This window comes from Rhinolophus sinicus, linkage group LG03 (genome assembly GCF_036562045.2).
Source record: "Rhinolophus sinicus isolate RSC01 linkage group LG03, ASM3656204v1, whole genome shotgun sequence".
NCBI classification, from domain to species: Eukaryota; Metazoa; Chordata; class Mammalia; order Chiroptera; family Rhinolophidae; genus Rhinolophus; species Rhinolophus sinicus.
The window spans coordinates 148804941-148822333 of NC_133753.1; the positions used below are offsets into that span (position 1 = coordinate 148804941).

The 17393-nt window shown below is 37.3% G+C and overlaps 1 protein-coding gene across 1 annotated transcript in view; it reads right to left on the bottom strand.

Moving 5' to 3' along the window:
- Positions 1-1765: 1765 nt before the first annotated feature.
- JMY (junction mediating and regulatory protein, p53 cofactor) overlaps positions 1766-17393 on the bottom strand; it is an 85353-nt gene continuing 69725 nt past the window's right edge. The window contains exons 8-11 of the mRNA XM_019728183.2: positions 13865-13960; positions 12072-12669; positions 10664-10974; positions 1766-7249 (exon numbers count right to left, since the gene is read on the bottom strand). Coding sequence (XP_019583742.2) covers positions 10667-10974; positions 12072-12669; positions 13865-13960 — 1002 coding nt within the window. The 3' untranslated portion in view covers positions 1766-7249; positions 10664-10666. The remainder of the gene's footprint in view (positions 7250-10663; positions 10975-12071; positions 12670-13864; positions 13961-17393) is intronic.

The following is a 17393-nucleotide window of genomic DNA, read 5'->3' on the forward strand; positions in this document are numbered from 1 at the left end:
GGCTTGGCGAGGAGTCCTCCACAGAGAGCCTTGTAGCTTTGATGCATGTTTTCCTTAGGCAGCATGGAGGCAGGAAGTCCCAGACTCTACTGAATGCACTGCCTGGCCACTGGAATCAGTAATGGGGAGGAATTTGGGATTAGAAAGATCTCAATCATCTGAGTACATGGAGTTAGTCACAGCAATAGCCAAGAGCAAATGGAGGAGGCAGGTGAGAGAAAGAAGTAGGAGGCCACTGTGATCAGAGGATGGACTCGTATGAACCCAGTAGGAGAATGACGAGGCGAATGGCCCATCAGTCTATTACAGGTCAAGCAGCTGACAAACAGCTAGGTTTAGAGAAAGATGTGAGCACACAACTGATGAGCAAGAAGACTTGTGAATGAGCAACACTACTAGTGGAGACATCTGGAAAAATTGCCAACAGTGAGGAAAACCAAAGTGTATGGTGTACAGCGAAACTGGGCCTTGCAGCAGGACAGAGTGCTTGGGAAATCCAGTTAAATGCCATATCAATCAGTAGCTGTCAGAATGTGATGGAAATGTAGGAATTTTTGCACCAAAGAATTTTAAACCTTTCCCAAAGAGCTTCTTGTAGTCAAGAATTCATGAGCTTGTAGAACTCAGCAGGGTCAGGATGAATGAGAGTAGCAAAGGAGTCAGGAATTCTAGTCACTCCGAGATTTTCAGGAGCTGTTTTCACCTCTTAGTAAAGATGACTAATCCAACAGAGAAGTCACATGGTAAGCCCTTCCCAAGCCAACCGCACCATGATTTTCACAAGGGTAAACCAGGTATGAGGAGTCTTCTGAAGCACTGTGTTGAGTTGTATTAATGTATCTTAAGTTTAATTCAAGAGGCACAAGGTTCTATCAGTTTGGCTAATGTTCCTCTATTAAGTCCATTCTCTAAACCAGGGGTGTCAAAACTTTTTTCAACATTTTTTACCAAGGGCCATATGCGGTAAAATACACAAACAGCTGGGCCACTCACTCGAAGTGAAGTACGTATTGCCTCACCTGGTTTCTTTAGGTAAACTAAATATGTTTTTGGAATTTGCTGCGGGCCAATTAAAAATGGATTGCGGACCGCAGTTGGCCCACGGACCGCAGTTTGGACACCCCTGCTCTAAAGTCTCATGGAAAAACCATCTAGTAATCAAAGTTCTCTGGTTAGCCGCACATATATTTGTGGTGGGAACTCATGGAAGTGAGGCCCTACCTAGGAGAAATTTCTCACTTCTTAATATAGAATCATGGAGCTGGAAAGAAGTCCCAAACTTCTTTTGTTCAGCCCATCATTTTATAAACGAGTGCCTGGAAAAACAGGAGGGCTTGGCAGCATCTGGAACTAAGTCCCTCAAAGGATGCGCTGCCGCGTCCGGGCCTTCATCACATTAGCACTGGTAAGAGTATCCGCTGGGATCCAGTTAAGCTAGTCCTGTGTTTAAGAGTTAAGCGAATAATCTCCCTGTATTAAATGACCACAAACTGACTACTAAAATGAAAGGCATTTAAACACCTTCCAATTTTGGAAGTCAACATTCCCAAACTAGGTGGAGAGTTAGTTTCACAGATGACATGAATATTACTAGCACAAATAAAGCTGCCATTAAAATATTACAGACAATGGTCGGGCAGAGCCAGAAGTACGGGGTGGAGAGTCTCTAAATCCTATTCAACGTTAAGTATACAACTTGCTATGCTGTTTCTATTCGAAGTGAAGTGACAGTATCTACCACCAATGTTAAGCAAACAAAATGAGGTTAACTCAATAAATATCTTTTATTAAAGAAAAAATGGAATATTGTTAAGCACCAAAACTGTATGTTGTTACATTGCATGTACAAGAAGAGAAAGGTGATTGCAATACTTGGTGTACAAGTACTTAATTCTGAAGTCATGAGTGTAAAAAACATGAAATACAAAGCAATACAATAATTACGATGCAGAAAGTTGCACTAAAGAGCAAAAGTCAACAGTCAAAACAATTATTGGAGATTTCAGAGTATTGCTATAAATGCTTGCTTAGTTTTTTCTTTGTACTTTTAATACTTCAGAATGTTAATTGAGCATATTTAAGTATTGTAAATTTGCAAGAGTTGGCATTTACAATACACTGTGCACATTGCCCATGTAATGTTAGGGTGTTAAAGCAATCCTTAAAAGCCAAGCACAATGTGCTAGTGTTTTGCTTCTACCATTATAATATTGCACAAAGCTAGTAAATAGTGAATTGGTTTGCCATTAAAATTTTCATTTAACTGGAAAGGCTAAAAAACATGTCAGTTTCATAAGCCTTAATGGGCTTTACTCATGCAAAATGATCTGTAGCCTTCAATTTTTCATAAACTATATATAATGGTTTCAACCTTGGCAAGACATACAGTACAATGAGAAATTCAAGGAGACAGTGGGGATTCTGTCCAAACTGAAGAAGTCAGAAGTCACTGTATGGGTTGTATTATCTACTCCTTTTGGTTCACAAATGAAGGGCAAATGCCATCTTGTGATTATGGAGACTTCTTAAAACTAGTATAATTAGTATTGGGGAAAACTAGAATAACTTGTTACACTCTTTGATAGTTACCCATAAAACATGCAAGTTAAATAAAAACCCCAAAACTTCCCTTGTTAAAATTGAACTCTGTAACCAACACCAACACCCACACCTTTCGTACACGTCTAAAAATCACTTTCCAAGGTCCTGTCTTAACTCCCCAAATTGAGCCACTCTTACTTATACCTGACTTTAAGAAAACAAAACAAACTTTCCCCTAACCCTCAAAATAAATGATTGCTTTGAGATTCAGTGTGAAATAACATTGATAAAATATTTAATATGTCAATCTCAGAGGTATTTTCTGTACATGCACCTTACAGTGTCATAATAAATGTGTTTGGAGAAGGGGAGAAACATTTATAAATTTGGAATTCAATCAATTCCTCAAATACCAAACTGTACATTTACTGAGGGCAGAACACAAAATTTCAGAATGAATACATCTTTGAAACAACTCAATGGGCAAACATTTAACACACGCACACAGAGAGAGAGAGAGAGAAAGAGAGAGAGAAAATGAATGAATATCCAGACTCCCTTTCACCCTTAAAAAACCTCTGTTTACATACATGATAGTTTAGGCAGCAATATAAACTCATTTTGTAGGAAAAACTTTTAAATTAGATTATATTTATAGGATATAAAATACCATTGCTTCATTTTACAAAGCAATTTTTTAAGCAGAGACTCTTCTTTATGTGCTTTAACTAAAGAGCACTTTGCAGCAAAGTTCAGAAATAGCTACTGAACAATTCACTAAATAAACACAACATGCTCCAACAGTAAGGTGCTTCTACTTTCTTACCTCTCCTTCCATCTGCAATCAATCTTGCTGGTTAATCCTCTAACACTAAGCATAGTTCTTCTCCTATGCTAAGCAATAAATGGGGGATAAAATCTGTTTAAAATGTACATTTAACTTTATATTATCATTTAAATTCAGTGCAAGAATTAGGTAAAACTTGTTAAGGTTTCTGCTTTCTCTACCAAATGGTTGCATGTTAACAATGTGTCTGCCACAGTTCTTAAATGTTTTACAGCTGTTCAAAAAGATTTTTTACAAACAACCTGGTAAAGTGTATGAAATTTAACTCCCTGATAAGGCCTTTAAGCGCCCATTAGTACTTTACAAGTTTGTAACTGATGGTAAGTGCACAATAATGAAATTATAAAGGTAAAAAAAAAAAATAACACCCTTATATTTAGTGAAAGAAAAACTTTCCTTAGGCTAAAAGTATTGACTTAAATTTATATACACACTTAGTGACTGTAATTAAAAAATGGAGTCTTAGGGAATGTACAAAATTAAATTGTATTAATTGTATACTGGCCCCATTCTAAACAGAGAGGATGCTGCCCATTAATTCTTGTTCCACTGGTATGAGTTTTAATTCTTAGTGTCTGCTATGGCCAAAGAATGCTTTACAATTTAACACATTTCATGACAGAAAATGGTCATGCCATAGTTTACCAAATATTGCTAGTTCAACTTTGTAGAAACAAGGATTTTTTACCCTCTCACTACACAGAGTACATGAAAGTGCTGAAAAATTTCTATGGTTTCATGTAAGAAAAGCCCCACATTCCGACTGTGGAAATACTACACCTGATCAACTGTCATAGTTGTGTCTAAGAATCCATTTGAAAACGGACTTAAAAAACGCATTTCTTGAAATGTTTCACTTCCACAATGAAGGATTAAGGAATGATTGTTTTTGTGCTGCTCACAACCTCAATAAGCCTATAAAATATACATCAAGTAATCACGATTGCTCATCTTTTAAAAATCCCCTTTAGCCAGGCATTTCCTCATACTGCTACACTACAGTACCATTAGGATTTTAAATCATTAGAAATACCTTCTCTATACATGCCACATTGGTTATATACACAATTTTAGTTGCATTAGTAAGAGAAATATTTAGAACTGACATTCAAGTGAGCAGTAACATTAATCTCAAAACATCCCCAAGTCATCATCTACTAGTTTCCCTATTTTACATACATTGCAGTTGAGACTAGATTGGTAAATTAACTTCTAAATTGATTCAGCATAAACAAGCAGCTGTTTGTGGATTCTTAATACGGAAATGACACATTAACAGAAATTATAACTGTCAAATGTTTTAAACCATATAAACAGTACAGCCAAGTTTGGAACTGGAAACATAAGTACCATGATAACTAAATATATACAAATTGAATATTAAGGCCAAACATGCTCATTTTATTAGGGGCAAGAAAAAAAAAGAATTTAACCATGTATACATAATTCCTGTTGGGTTCTGAAACCGCTTTAAAATTAAGATGAGGATTCAACTGGTTATCTCATTTTGATGGACAAGTAGACTGCAGTTATTTTAAATTTTAATATTGTCTGTGAGAACTCTATAAAGGTTGATGACCTGCAGTAACGTGCAATTTGTGGAAGTAGGAATCTGAATCTCGAAGAGAAGTGAGTGTGTTGCAGAAAGTCATTTACCAGAGAATAAGCATAGCTGGCTGCTTTAACCTACTCATCTTCAATTGTGAGATAACCTTTATGAAGTGCTACAATGGGATGTGTTAAGGGCTGTGGAAACACCCCTACAAGGATCACAGGAGTCTGTACACCCTCCATTATTTGCTAGAGACTTAATTACAAAATGCCTCAGGAAGATAGATCACAGGACCCTTTTATAAGTGAGCCTGCTTTTTAAAGGAATCCCAGCTGCAACACTAAATGGGTAGTAATTCCCTCTAGATATAAGAAAGTTCCAGTGCTTTCGCTGTTAATTTAATACTAGATTCTCCTGTATTTTTCTAAATGTCAATGACTGAAAAACAAAACATGTTATGAACAAGCATCCAAAGGCATAAAATTGATACACAATTTTTTTCAGGTTTGCAAATTTGCTAAAAACTTTTTCAAATATATTAACAATTAAACCAATCATTCTTTGGGTTAAAAAGCATGCTTCAATGCTTTACTGATGGTATATAGGAAAACAATCTACCCCACTCCCCAATCATGGGATAAAGATTCAATTTATGTATCAGATCTGTATTTCTAATCTTTTCAGACAAGATGTGAGAATAAACCAATGTATCATGACAATGTCGTACACAAGCTCCTAGTCTTATCAGTAAAAATATTACCAATGTTTAAGCAGAAAGATTTTGTTCTTTACAACCTGCTGCCAGAAAATTTTCTCCACAATTATTTTCAAGGAAATAACACTTTAAAGTGACAAAGGTGTGAATGTTATTTTTTTTTCTCAGGAATAACAATTCATATACATTGGAGGGCTTTTACTCTAGGACTGCTTTCTGGGTCTAAGCCAGAAAATTGTATCATAAAAAATAAGTTTTTTGGTATTTCAATCTTTAACTCCCTTCATATAAAGGCCAAGATCTGTCTTATGCAGAATTATACTCTACAGGGTACTGTAAACTGGGTCCAACATATCTACCTTCATTCAAGCCCACAACAGTCCAGCTGAGAATTCATAATGGCTCCATTCATATAAATGCATCCTTCAGGACTCCATTACAGCAAAACCGGCACCTAGAGCTACATACATGTTTAAAAATTTAGTGACAATACCAAAGGCTCCCTCCCAAAACTCCACTCAAAGCACGTGAAGATAAAGAAATGCCAGCTAAGGAGGCTTTTCTTTTCCGCCTGTTTTCTTCTGCATATTTGTAGAGCATACATTTTTTTCACTGTGGAGCATAAAATAAAAATGTAAATGGTGCATGATAAAAAGACTTAAGATCTACATCCCTATTACTGAATCCTGATTTTTGATTCTCAATAGGAAAGTCATGTTGAATTATAATAATCAAGCAATAGTTCAAACAAAAAGACTAAAAATAATTTGAAATATCAAATTACAAAGTATTGCTTCTCATAAACAAAGCTGCACATAAAATTCAAACTGGTATAAATTCACAATTATGAAGAACTATTTAAAAGCATGGAAAATTTTACTTCGAAAACTTACAAAATGTAAGTGTGTGGTCTTCTAAAAATATGCCATGTTAAATATATCATGTGTGGTAAACACTTTAATAGATGTATCTCCATATTTTGTATCTTTCCAGATGTTACTGAACATCTTTATGAAAATTCCTTTGGAGATGGGTAATGTGGGAATTTTCAGTACATTTCCATCTGATGTTCTTTCGGTTCCTGTCCTATAATTATCATGATAAACTTCTTTTTTCAAAATGTCACACTACTTATATAAGGTGATATGGAAGAAGCTCTGTAATTTTCAAGCAGATGACCATTCAGTGCACTGAAAGATGGATTTCAAAGCAGTCCCAATACAGCTCACAGTAGATCTTGTCAACCCAGTGTTCTTTCAACTCATAGCGACCCCTAGCTTTACTGGCCACTACAAGTATGTAAGTGGGTGGACAGGAGGGGAAGATGGTTAAAAAAACAGGGATCTCCTTGAAGGCCTTTTCTTCTCTGCAGTCAGAACATTGCACATCTAAAACTCATGTTAACCACCATCTACTGGAATGACTGGAAAAGTGGTAACTTGCCAATTGTGCTTCCTTTTTTTCACACCACTGAGACAATACACTTTGGATCAAATGAAATCCAATTGTTGAACCAAGTGCTTAAAATTTTGTTTTCCAAAAGAATATGAACCGATCTTCAGCTGTAGGTATTTTTTTCTTTCTGTTGAGTCACCTGTTTACAAACAAAATAATAAAGTGTATTAAAAAAGGATGACCTATTAAAGGTAGTGTGTATATATGTTCCCTCATACCTTTTGCAATATCCAGGATGAACACTGATAGTTTTTTCTTATAAATAACCATTTACACAAATAGTGTGCAGGAAACACTTTTTTTAAAAAAGGATATGCTTGTCTTCTTGAAGCAATAAAAATGAAAACAAAATTTAAATATGAATTTTGATCACTTAAAAGGCTGTATGTTAGACTCACTTTTATTTCTTTTACTGTAACATTTCATGTCAAAAATATATACTAAAAAGGAAAATACAATCTAAAATACTTCTCATACACTGCCAGTATAGTAAGAACTACTAAATAGCATCTTTAAAATTCAATAAGGAGCAGTTTTTGTTATATCGACATTTAGAGGACAGGATTAATATTGGTCTTTATCAGGACTTTTTAAAATTCAAAATAGTTGTGTTTGAGATTGATGAGCTTACCTATGGCACAGGAGCATTTATGAGACCTACTTGTCAGATAAAAGCTGACATGCACATGAATAAAATACTAACTTATTTTATTATAGTTCTGTATTATCTAATACCATAGCTACATGTGGCTATTGAGCACTTAAAATGTGGTTGGTGTGACTGGGACACTGAATTTTTAACTTGATTTAAATTAAAATCGGAAGCAGTATAAATATTTATCTATTAAATGTAATCTTGTGGTTTTTGGTAGGTCATTTCACTTTCACCACTGAATATTTAACATCCAAATTGAGATGTGTACGTTGTAATTTGCATGAGTAAATGTAAAATACACAATGGATTTTGAAGACTCAGTACAAAAAAATGTAAATTACACTGTCAATTTTTTACATTAAAAACATGTTGAAAGATACTATTTTGGATATATCATGTAACATAAAGTATTAGTAAAATCAATTTCACCCATTCCCTTTTAAATGTGACTATTAGAACCTTTTAAATCCCATCTGTGGCTCACACTGTACTTCTACTGGACAGCCTCATTGTAGTTACTTCATGAGTTTAAGAAGGACCCCAAAGGAAACAAATTAGAAACTCAATAAATAAAAAATCTACATAATTATATCTATTTCCTTATGTGGAGAAATACCCTTCTAGGACACTATTACCTATAGCTACCTCTGGGAAGAGGCAGGATGAGGCAGAACAGGGGACTTTCAAAAAAAAGTATGTAATTACATCAATAATTTAAAATCTGTAAGAAAGTAGCTAATTAATAATAGGAAATACAAATAATAGCCCTTTTTGCTACCTGTAGAGAAGTATCTAGAAGTTCAGCCTTTGAAAAGTATTTCCCAAGACCACACAAGGCAGTGCTATCCAGCTCCTTTATCACTGCCTCTCAGTCTGCAGGGATTATAACCGGTCCATGGTTCGCTTGTGGTATAGCGTACATTTGGTCTTTTAAAAATGGTCTTGCAAATAACTGAGGACATACATTTTCTGGAAATATTTCATTGTTTCTCTCAACATTATATACTACATACACCAGCCAAAAAAGTCAGCCAAAAAGGGGAAAAGTTTTAGGCAATTTTCAAAGTGGTATCCATCATGGACATATTCTTAACATCTGATATAAGGCAAAACTAGCAGCCAAAAGCTATAAATAACATCCCAGCCACTTGAATATATGAAATTCTGCTGCAGTGTCTATGCGTTGGGCAGGACCTGGTGGGAGGAAGAAGACAAACAGGGATGGGCTGGCCTGAGCAGCTGCTGACAGGACATGTACCCTGACTGGGCCACTGTAGGCAATTCTCATAAAAGGACTAAATACTCATTTATGTCAAGGCCCAGCTGTGGATTAACCAGTCAGCGCTAAAATGGTAGTTTCAGGCACGGGCTTAGCAGCTCACTGAGAAGATACAAGCAGAAGTAGACAAGGGAATAAGTAGCAAGCACTGCATTGACTATTTACAAATAGCTAGTGTGGGAAAGATTTCCAGTCACACACACCTGGGTTTCTAGACACTTTCACACACTGAGTAGACACACTGATACACTGACAGCCCTCTACAAAGCATAGTGTACATATGTACAGGCACAAATGGTTTGAAATTATTTTGGGATCCAAAAATAGTAATTATACAAAGTGATGGATTGAATCTCTATAAATAACAGGAAAAAAGGATACCAACAGCTCAAGACCCATGGCAGGACAGCGGGACTGGAACGTTGGCTGAAGCACATTAAAGGTAACACACAACTACTTATCAAGGGGAATTGGGTGGTTTTTTTCACCCATTTTGTTAAGCTACTGGTCTGTGCAGATGCTGCTAGGGAGGGTGGGGTTGGGAGTGTAGAAGAGGAACATTGGACACATGCCTAAAACGAACAGGTAAAAATGCTTTTAGTGTATTTGATATCCACGATAATATCTCTGAACAGGTAATCAATATAAAAATTAATAACATAGTTTATATATTTTTTGTATTATATCTTCAAAATCCAGATGTATTCCTGCATATACATCAGGTCTACTTGGTCAGGATCCTGGGAGTAAAGGCCAGGAATCTGCATTTTTAATAAGCTTTCCCCGTAATTCTTATGATCAGGCACATTTAAGAATCACCATAACATATAAATTTATTAGTCCTTTACTTACTACCTCTGGGACTATGAGTCTTCCCCTTTTGGTAAGTATTATGAAGCCATATACTATTTAATTTATAGTATGGGTTATCTTTACTGATTCTATATATTTAGCATAATTTGTGCCACATTACTTTATAACTAGATTAAAAAATATTGGAGTACAACCCTCTATTACCTTAGGAGAATGCCAAATATGTAACCAATACCCACAGGGGTCCTTGATAAAATATGTATAATTTTTATGTATTATGTTAACTGCAATTTTAACTAAACAATGTAGTAACTATGATAAGCCTTAAAATGGTAAACCTTAGTTTTAAAGGCTTCTCAAAAGCTAAGTAATCAGATGATACAATTTATTTTAGACTGACCTTAGAAAATTCCTTTGCAGGCAGCTAATAAAACATCGAAATTCAATGTGCATAACAGTTTGTAACCAAAATACTTCAGTTATAAAAAGCCTTTTGTTTTTTAAACCTAGAATAAGACTGTCACATTACTAGGAGTTATCCTCTTTACTTGGGATATGGCTGTACTGAAGAAATTTTTAATGAGCAGGATATAAAACACAGAATTTATAAAGCAGTGTCTTGCTTTTCTATAAAGTTTCTAGAAACTACAGAAGGAAAATCTGAAGTTTACAAATTTATAATCCAAACTATAATTGAGCTGAATTAATAAATAATAAACCTGAGACTCTATAAAATATAACAGACCTCATCAGTCAATATATAAGCGGTATTACCAAGTGCTACTGAAGAAAATAAGACCATTTACTTGTTAGTTTTCCCAGTCTGTGCAAGGCAAAGCCTCCTCTTCATCCTCTGACTCAGGGGATGCTTCTTTGATTCTTCTAAGAGCTTCATGGATGCTCCGTGTTAGAGGGTCTGTGTCAGGCAGAAGTGTGAAGGATTCTCTCAAAACTTCCTTCTGTACCTTCTTCAATTTTACCCCCTTTCTTATTTGTGCCAAGATATTATTACTGTCATCTTCATCAGGGAAAGGAGGCAGAGTTCGCTGTTCAACCTTTTTCAGATGAAAACTACCACGCTTCAAGGAAGCTAGCACCTCGTCCATGGGTGAGCTCACTTTAGAAAATGAAAGAGAACAATTACAGTTAGGATCACACTTAAGAGGCAAACTATGTAACCTGTAGACTTCAGGACTGTGATAGCCCAGGACACTGGGAACTCCATCTATAAAATGGACCATGAAGCATGGACAGAAGGTTGCCAGAGCACAGGGATCCTAACTGTGCTTATTAAAAAGAAATCCCAACACTCAAGTTCCATGTCAGGTATTGCTGGTATTCCTATCATTTCTCATGTGAGAGAAGGGAGCACATTGGAGGCCGGGAAGTGGTCTTTAGGAATATAGTTGAGGCTTCCAAGGATTTCCAAACTGTACCAGCTCAATCTAAATTCAGGCAGTGACTGGGTTACACATTTTAATTTAAAAAAATTAAATTTTGGTTCATTACAGTGATTTCTTTTCATTTGGTTGTTTTATGTATGAAATTCTGCTCGGGTTATGGTAAAAAAATATTTTATAGGATGGTCTCCCAGATTAAAATGTAACATGTAAAGTGTTTTATATAATGTTTTCCCTATGCAAACTAAAGCTCCTTAAGGTCTAGGGTTATTCTGTTCTTTTCAAAAGTAGCTTTAAGGCATATCTGACATGCAATAAATAGTACCTATTACTACCTATTCCTTTTTTGCTTCTTTATAGAAAGAGTATACCAAGGTCCTCAATAAATGTGACCAGATGTTACACTGCCTTGCTAATGTCATCCTACTGTGCTAGTCCTGACCAGATGGCTTACCTCTGATGTGAATATCTTTCTTGCATTTCCCAGGTTTAAAATCAGACTTTCTAACTCAAAAGGACCACCTACTATGTATTACCAAACAGATCCATTATCACTTCAGAAGATATATTTTTAAAAACATGCCTAACAGCTAATGAAGGTATGCATTTCTATGTCTATACACATTTGTCGATGTGCAATGGACACTGGTGGGAATTCTGCCCTGCTGTCACCTTGAAAACCCGTTTGCTATCAAATACTGCTCCGAAATAAAATGTTTTAAGTTCTGTAAGGTCCTATGAAATAAAAAGTCCTTTGATTATATACCTTACTTTAATTCAACAGATGAACACAAAAATATCTCTTTTAACTTACCTCTCCTCCTCTGTAAACCTTCAGCAGTCTTTTTGAGCTTCTTCCTGGCACTGACCAGCTGGCTACTATCAAAGAGGTGTGCTGAAGGGGCACTTGCAGACTTAGGGATCCTCTTCTCATTTCCCTCCATTCTAGGCAGACCTTTCTCCAGTGTCTCTGGGGTGTTGTCCTTAGCAACAGGCAGAGGTGGTGGTGGGGGAGGGGGAGGAGGAGGTGGTGGGGGAGGTGGTGTTGGAGGAAGAGGTGGTGGGAGTGGATCTGTGGTGAGAGAACCTGGTTCAAGGTCAGTATTATTCAAAAGTGGAAGAGAAACAGTGGGAGGCAGTTCCGAGGTAACACCACTGAGAGGTAATGAAGTGGCTTCAAGTTGTACTAATGAAGTATCTTCAAGTTGTGTGAGGATTTCGGCTTCTGTTGTATGTGATGATCCAAGCTTGCCTCTTCCTTCCTCCACCTCTTCACTTTTCTCTTCTACTTGTAGCACTCCTGGTAGCGATTCGGACTGGTCCTCACAGGGCACAGGACTGGTGGCACTCCTTCTTCTTGCATGAGCCAGTCGTAACCTGGTCGATTTAAGTATGACTTGGCCAGGGTACCTCTAAAAAAATCAGAAGTTATCATAACTGGTTAAATTATATTAAAACTACTTGTGAACAAATGGCTATCTATTTTGTCCCTCAAATGCAAGATGTTATTTTGGAGCTTCTGTTAATTTTCAGGGAAAATTCTTTAATAAAGTTATACAGAAAACCAGAACACCAAAGAGTAATACCTTTCAGTCATCACCAAACTCTCTTATTTACTTCTTATCAAATCCTTTATCAAGGCTTTATCCCCTTTATCTACTTAAGTCAACTGTTCAAAATTACCACCTGATTTGAAAAAAGGTCTTTACTGAATAAAATGATGAATTTAAATGGAAAAATAAAAGCACTGTAAACTACACAACATAAATGATGTCAAACATATATATGTGGAAAACAAAGGGACTACTATTAGTTTCTTACATGTATTTGCAAATGCTTGAGTACTGATATACAGAACTCTCATTCTATATTTTTACTATAGTAAAACTTAGCATTAATGCATACTTAACTCAAGGCTTATCCTTGTATTAAGAACCCTGCCCCGTCTTTCACTATAATACTCAACCCTTTCACTATAATACCAAGAGAACTTAGATCAAAAACTTTCTTCGCCTATAGGATGGTCCCTCACCACAGATAGCAGAAGCAAGGCTCCTGAGCACTTTAACAACTAAAACCATTCAGCTTAAGCACAGTTCCAAGGAAATATTTAGCTGCTGTGATATCAGTGTCCATAGTCATGGGTTAGTCTGGTGAGAGAACTGCTGAAGCATTTCTCATACTATATGTTGATCTACCCTCTAATTCTGCCACTGGTCATTTCCACAGATTATTACTGTAGGTTGATGTATATGGCATTAATAACAAGTTGATGCTTGAAATGGACAGTTGGCTCTGACCTAACAATTTTATAAAATTCAAGAAGAATCCAGGCTTCCCAGAGGTCTTGACCATTCCTCTTATACTACACTGAAGTGGTAGCCCAAGGGTCACAAGAATATTAATTCTGGAAACAACCAGAGCAAGGTAGCCATGTAATCAAAACATTAATTTAAAAACATAACAAAACGGACTGCCGTGATTATATTATTTTCTAAATAAGGAAAACCAAGCTTTTCTCATACAAAGAAATCCTACAATAGGAGAGTGTATCTAGCTCTGTTTAAAAAGCAATGGAAAATAATAAATTGATCATACTTTTATTACCTGTTTAAAAGTTCGAAGTCTATCCAGTGTTCTCTGTCTTTCTTGGCTAACCCAGGCAGTTTTTCTTTCTTCTTCATCATGTACTTTTTCTCTCTTCTGGTAAAAAATTAACAGTAATTCCATTATGATGTGTCCCGTTCCTTTTTATCATTAATAGAACTTTTTATAGGTATTCAGGCAGAAAAACCAGGTCTCATACGGGGGTGGGGTTGGGGGTAGGGGTTACCTCAGGCCTCACCACTGCAACATTCACTGCTATTAAGAGTGTGGCAATGTCTCCAAAATTTTGGTGAAGAGCAAACTGACAGTATGACCCAGCCAAATTGTCCTTCATGTATAAAGGAAACAGACAAGCATTCCCCAAACATGTCAGAACTCAGAAAATACAGCAACCATGAAACTTTCCTGAAATAGTATCTTAATTAAATCTAACTCCAAGATGAATCAAAATAAACTCAGGAAAAGAGAAGTTGTGGTGGGGAGTACTTACATGATGGTAACATAAGGTAACCCAAAATGGGTTTCTGTTAACATTCTGTTTATCAATCTGGGTTCTGGTTATATAGGTATATTATTCATCTTGTGAAAATTCTTCAAGTTATACACTTACGAGTTGTACACTTTTCTGTATGTGTGTGTGTATGTATATATATATATATATTATATGTGTGTGTGTGTGTATATATATATATATATATATATATATATATATATATATATATTCCTTCAAAAAAGCAATAAAAGGTTTTCCTGGGGCCGGCCGGGTGGCTCAGGGAGTTGGAGTTCCGTGCTCCTAACTCTGAAGATTGCCCATTCGATTCCCACATGGGCCAGTGGGCTCTCAACCACAAGGTTGCCGGTTCGACTCCGCAAGGGATGGTGGGCTGCGCCCCCTGCAACTAGCAACGGCAACTGGACCTGGAGCTGAGCTGCGCCCTCCACAACTAAGACTGAAAGGACAACAACTTGACTTGGAAAAAAGTCCTGGAAGTACACACTGTTCCCCAATAAAGTCCTGTTCCCCTTCCCCAATAATAAAAATCTTAAAAAAAAAAAGGTTTTCATAACAAAGTATTGTTTTCTGGTCAAGATGATGAAGTAGATAAACACAGTGTTGCATCCTCTCACCACATCAAAATTACAACTAAACTACAGAACAAGAATCATCTGAAGTCTAGTGGAACAGAAATCCTACAGATATACAGAAGCCACGTCAAAACTGGTAGGAAGGGCAGAGAAACGGAAAGGGCTGGTCCCTTACCCACATGCAGTTAAAAATCGGGAAGGGTATCTCAACTGTAGAGGACCTCTGGAGAAGCGAGGAGTCCAGGCACACACCAGGTTCCCCAGCCCAGGGTTCCAGTACTGGGAAGAGAAGTCCCCATAACGTCTGGCTGTGAAAACCAGTGACACTGTAGCTGAATGAGACGGAGGGCTCCTGGAGTCTGAGAGCTGGAGGGGCAGCATTCTCCTAGACAGAAGTGCTGGCAGAATCCGTCACTTCTTTGTTGAGCCCTTCCCTTTCCCAGCTGCCATATCTGAGTCTCCATTAACCTGGTTAACATGACCCACCCCACCCTGATGATTCCTGATACCACACCCCACTAAGCTTACAGGCCCACCCAAGCCACTTCTAGTGGCTAGTCCATACAAACAGCCTGTCTTGGCTCATGCTATGGACTTTTCTAACACCTCTCAAAGGTTCACAAACCCCAAACAAGTAGCATCCGGCCGTGGCATGCCCCGTACCTCTTGCTGAGCAGTTCCAAGCCTGGCATTGATGGCAGCTTGCCTCAGTTTGCAACTCACAAGGTGTGATCACAAAATACAGTGAATGTTTAAATAAAAAAAATTTTTGCAGGAAAAGACACTGCCATTAATCCCCCTCAAAATACTCCCCCTCACTTTTAACACACTTATCCCATCTTCTTGCCACTTTTTGAAGCAGTTCTGGAAGTCCTCTTTCATGAGTGTCTTTAGTTGTGCTGTTGTGGCTGCCTCCATGTCCTGAACTGATTCAAAATGTTTTCCATCCATGGTCATTTTGACTTTGGGGAAGAGCCAGAAGTCGCATGATGCCAGATCCGGTGAATAAGGTGGATGAGGGCATACTGTGATGTTTTTATTTGACAGAAATTGCCATACCAGAAGTGATGTGTGACATGGAGTGTTGTCATGATGGGAGGATGAAATAAAGACACTCAGGAAAGAGGACTTCCAAAACTGCTTCAGAAAGTAGCAAGAACAATGGGATAAGTGTGTTCAAAGCAAGGGGAAGTATTTTGAGGGGGATTAATGGCAATGTGTCTTTTACTGTAATAATTTTAAAATTTAAACATTCACCATGTTTTGTGATATCTTGTAGCCTCTTCCAGGAACCTCCAATCCCAGCATGGGTGTTGGCCATCTGTGGATTGCTTTATGGCTCATTCCAGGTGGCCCTGGGCAGGGCACAGGCTGCAGCTGAGCTTGGTTTGCAGCAGGGCCCCTCCCAGGAGGCCCTGGGCCGGCACGCCTCAGGAACAGCTTCAGACTGAGCAGGAGCACCACCTGGCACCTCCAAGGATGACATACCCAAAGGGCTGATTGGGCAGATGCCAGAGCCCTGCTAAAGTTCTATAGGGTCAGCATCTGTACAACAGCTCCTCCACTGTAGTCACAGCCTGAGGGTCTATCAGCCTGAGGGTCGATCCCTCCTACTGATGTGCAAACAGCAACCAAAGCTCAACTACAACAAGAGGGCACACACAACCCACACATGGGACACACCTGGAATACCTGGCTCAAGTGACCAGGAAGACTGAACCACTGAGACCCACAGCACACCTATTACATAAGACCACTCAACTAAGATCAGAAGATATAGTAGCCCTACCTACTGTGTTTCCCCAAAAATAAGACCTAGCCGGACAATCAGCTCTAATGTATCTTTTGGAGCAAAAATTAATATATGACCCAGTCTTATTTTACTGTAAGACTTGGTCTTATATAATTATAATATAATGTATACAATATAATTATAAAATAATATAATGCCAGGTTTTATATTAATTTTTGCTCTAAAAAATGTATTAGAGCTTAGTGTCTGGCTAGGTCTTATTTTCGGGGAAACACAGTAATACACGGAAACAAACACAAGGAGGCAGCCAAAATGGGAAGACAAAGAAACATATCCCAAATAAAAGAACAGAACAAAGCTTCAGAAAAAGAACTAAACAAAATGCAAATAAGTAATATACCAGATTCAGAATTCAAAACACTGGTTATAAGGATGCTCAGTGATCTGTGAGAACCTCAACAAAGAAACAGGAAACACAAAAACAGAGATAGAAAACAAAAAAGAACCAATCAGAAATGAAAAAATGTAATAGCTGAAATAAAGAATACATCAGAACGAATCAACAGATTAGGTGAAGCAGAGGACTGAATTAGCAATTCAGAAGATAAGTTAGCAGAAAATACCCAATCAGAACAGCAAAAAGAAAAAACAATTCAAAAAATGAAGATAGTTTAATTTAAAGGGATTCTA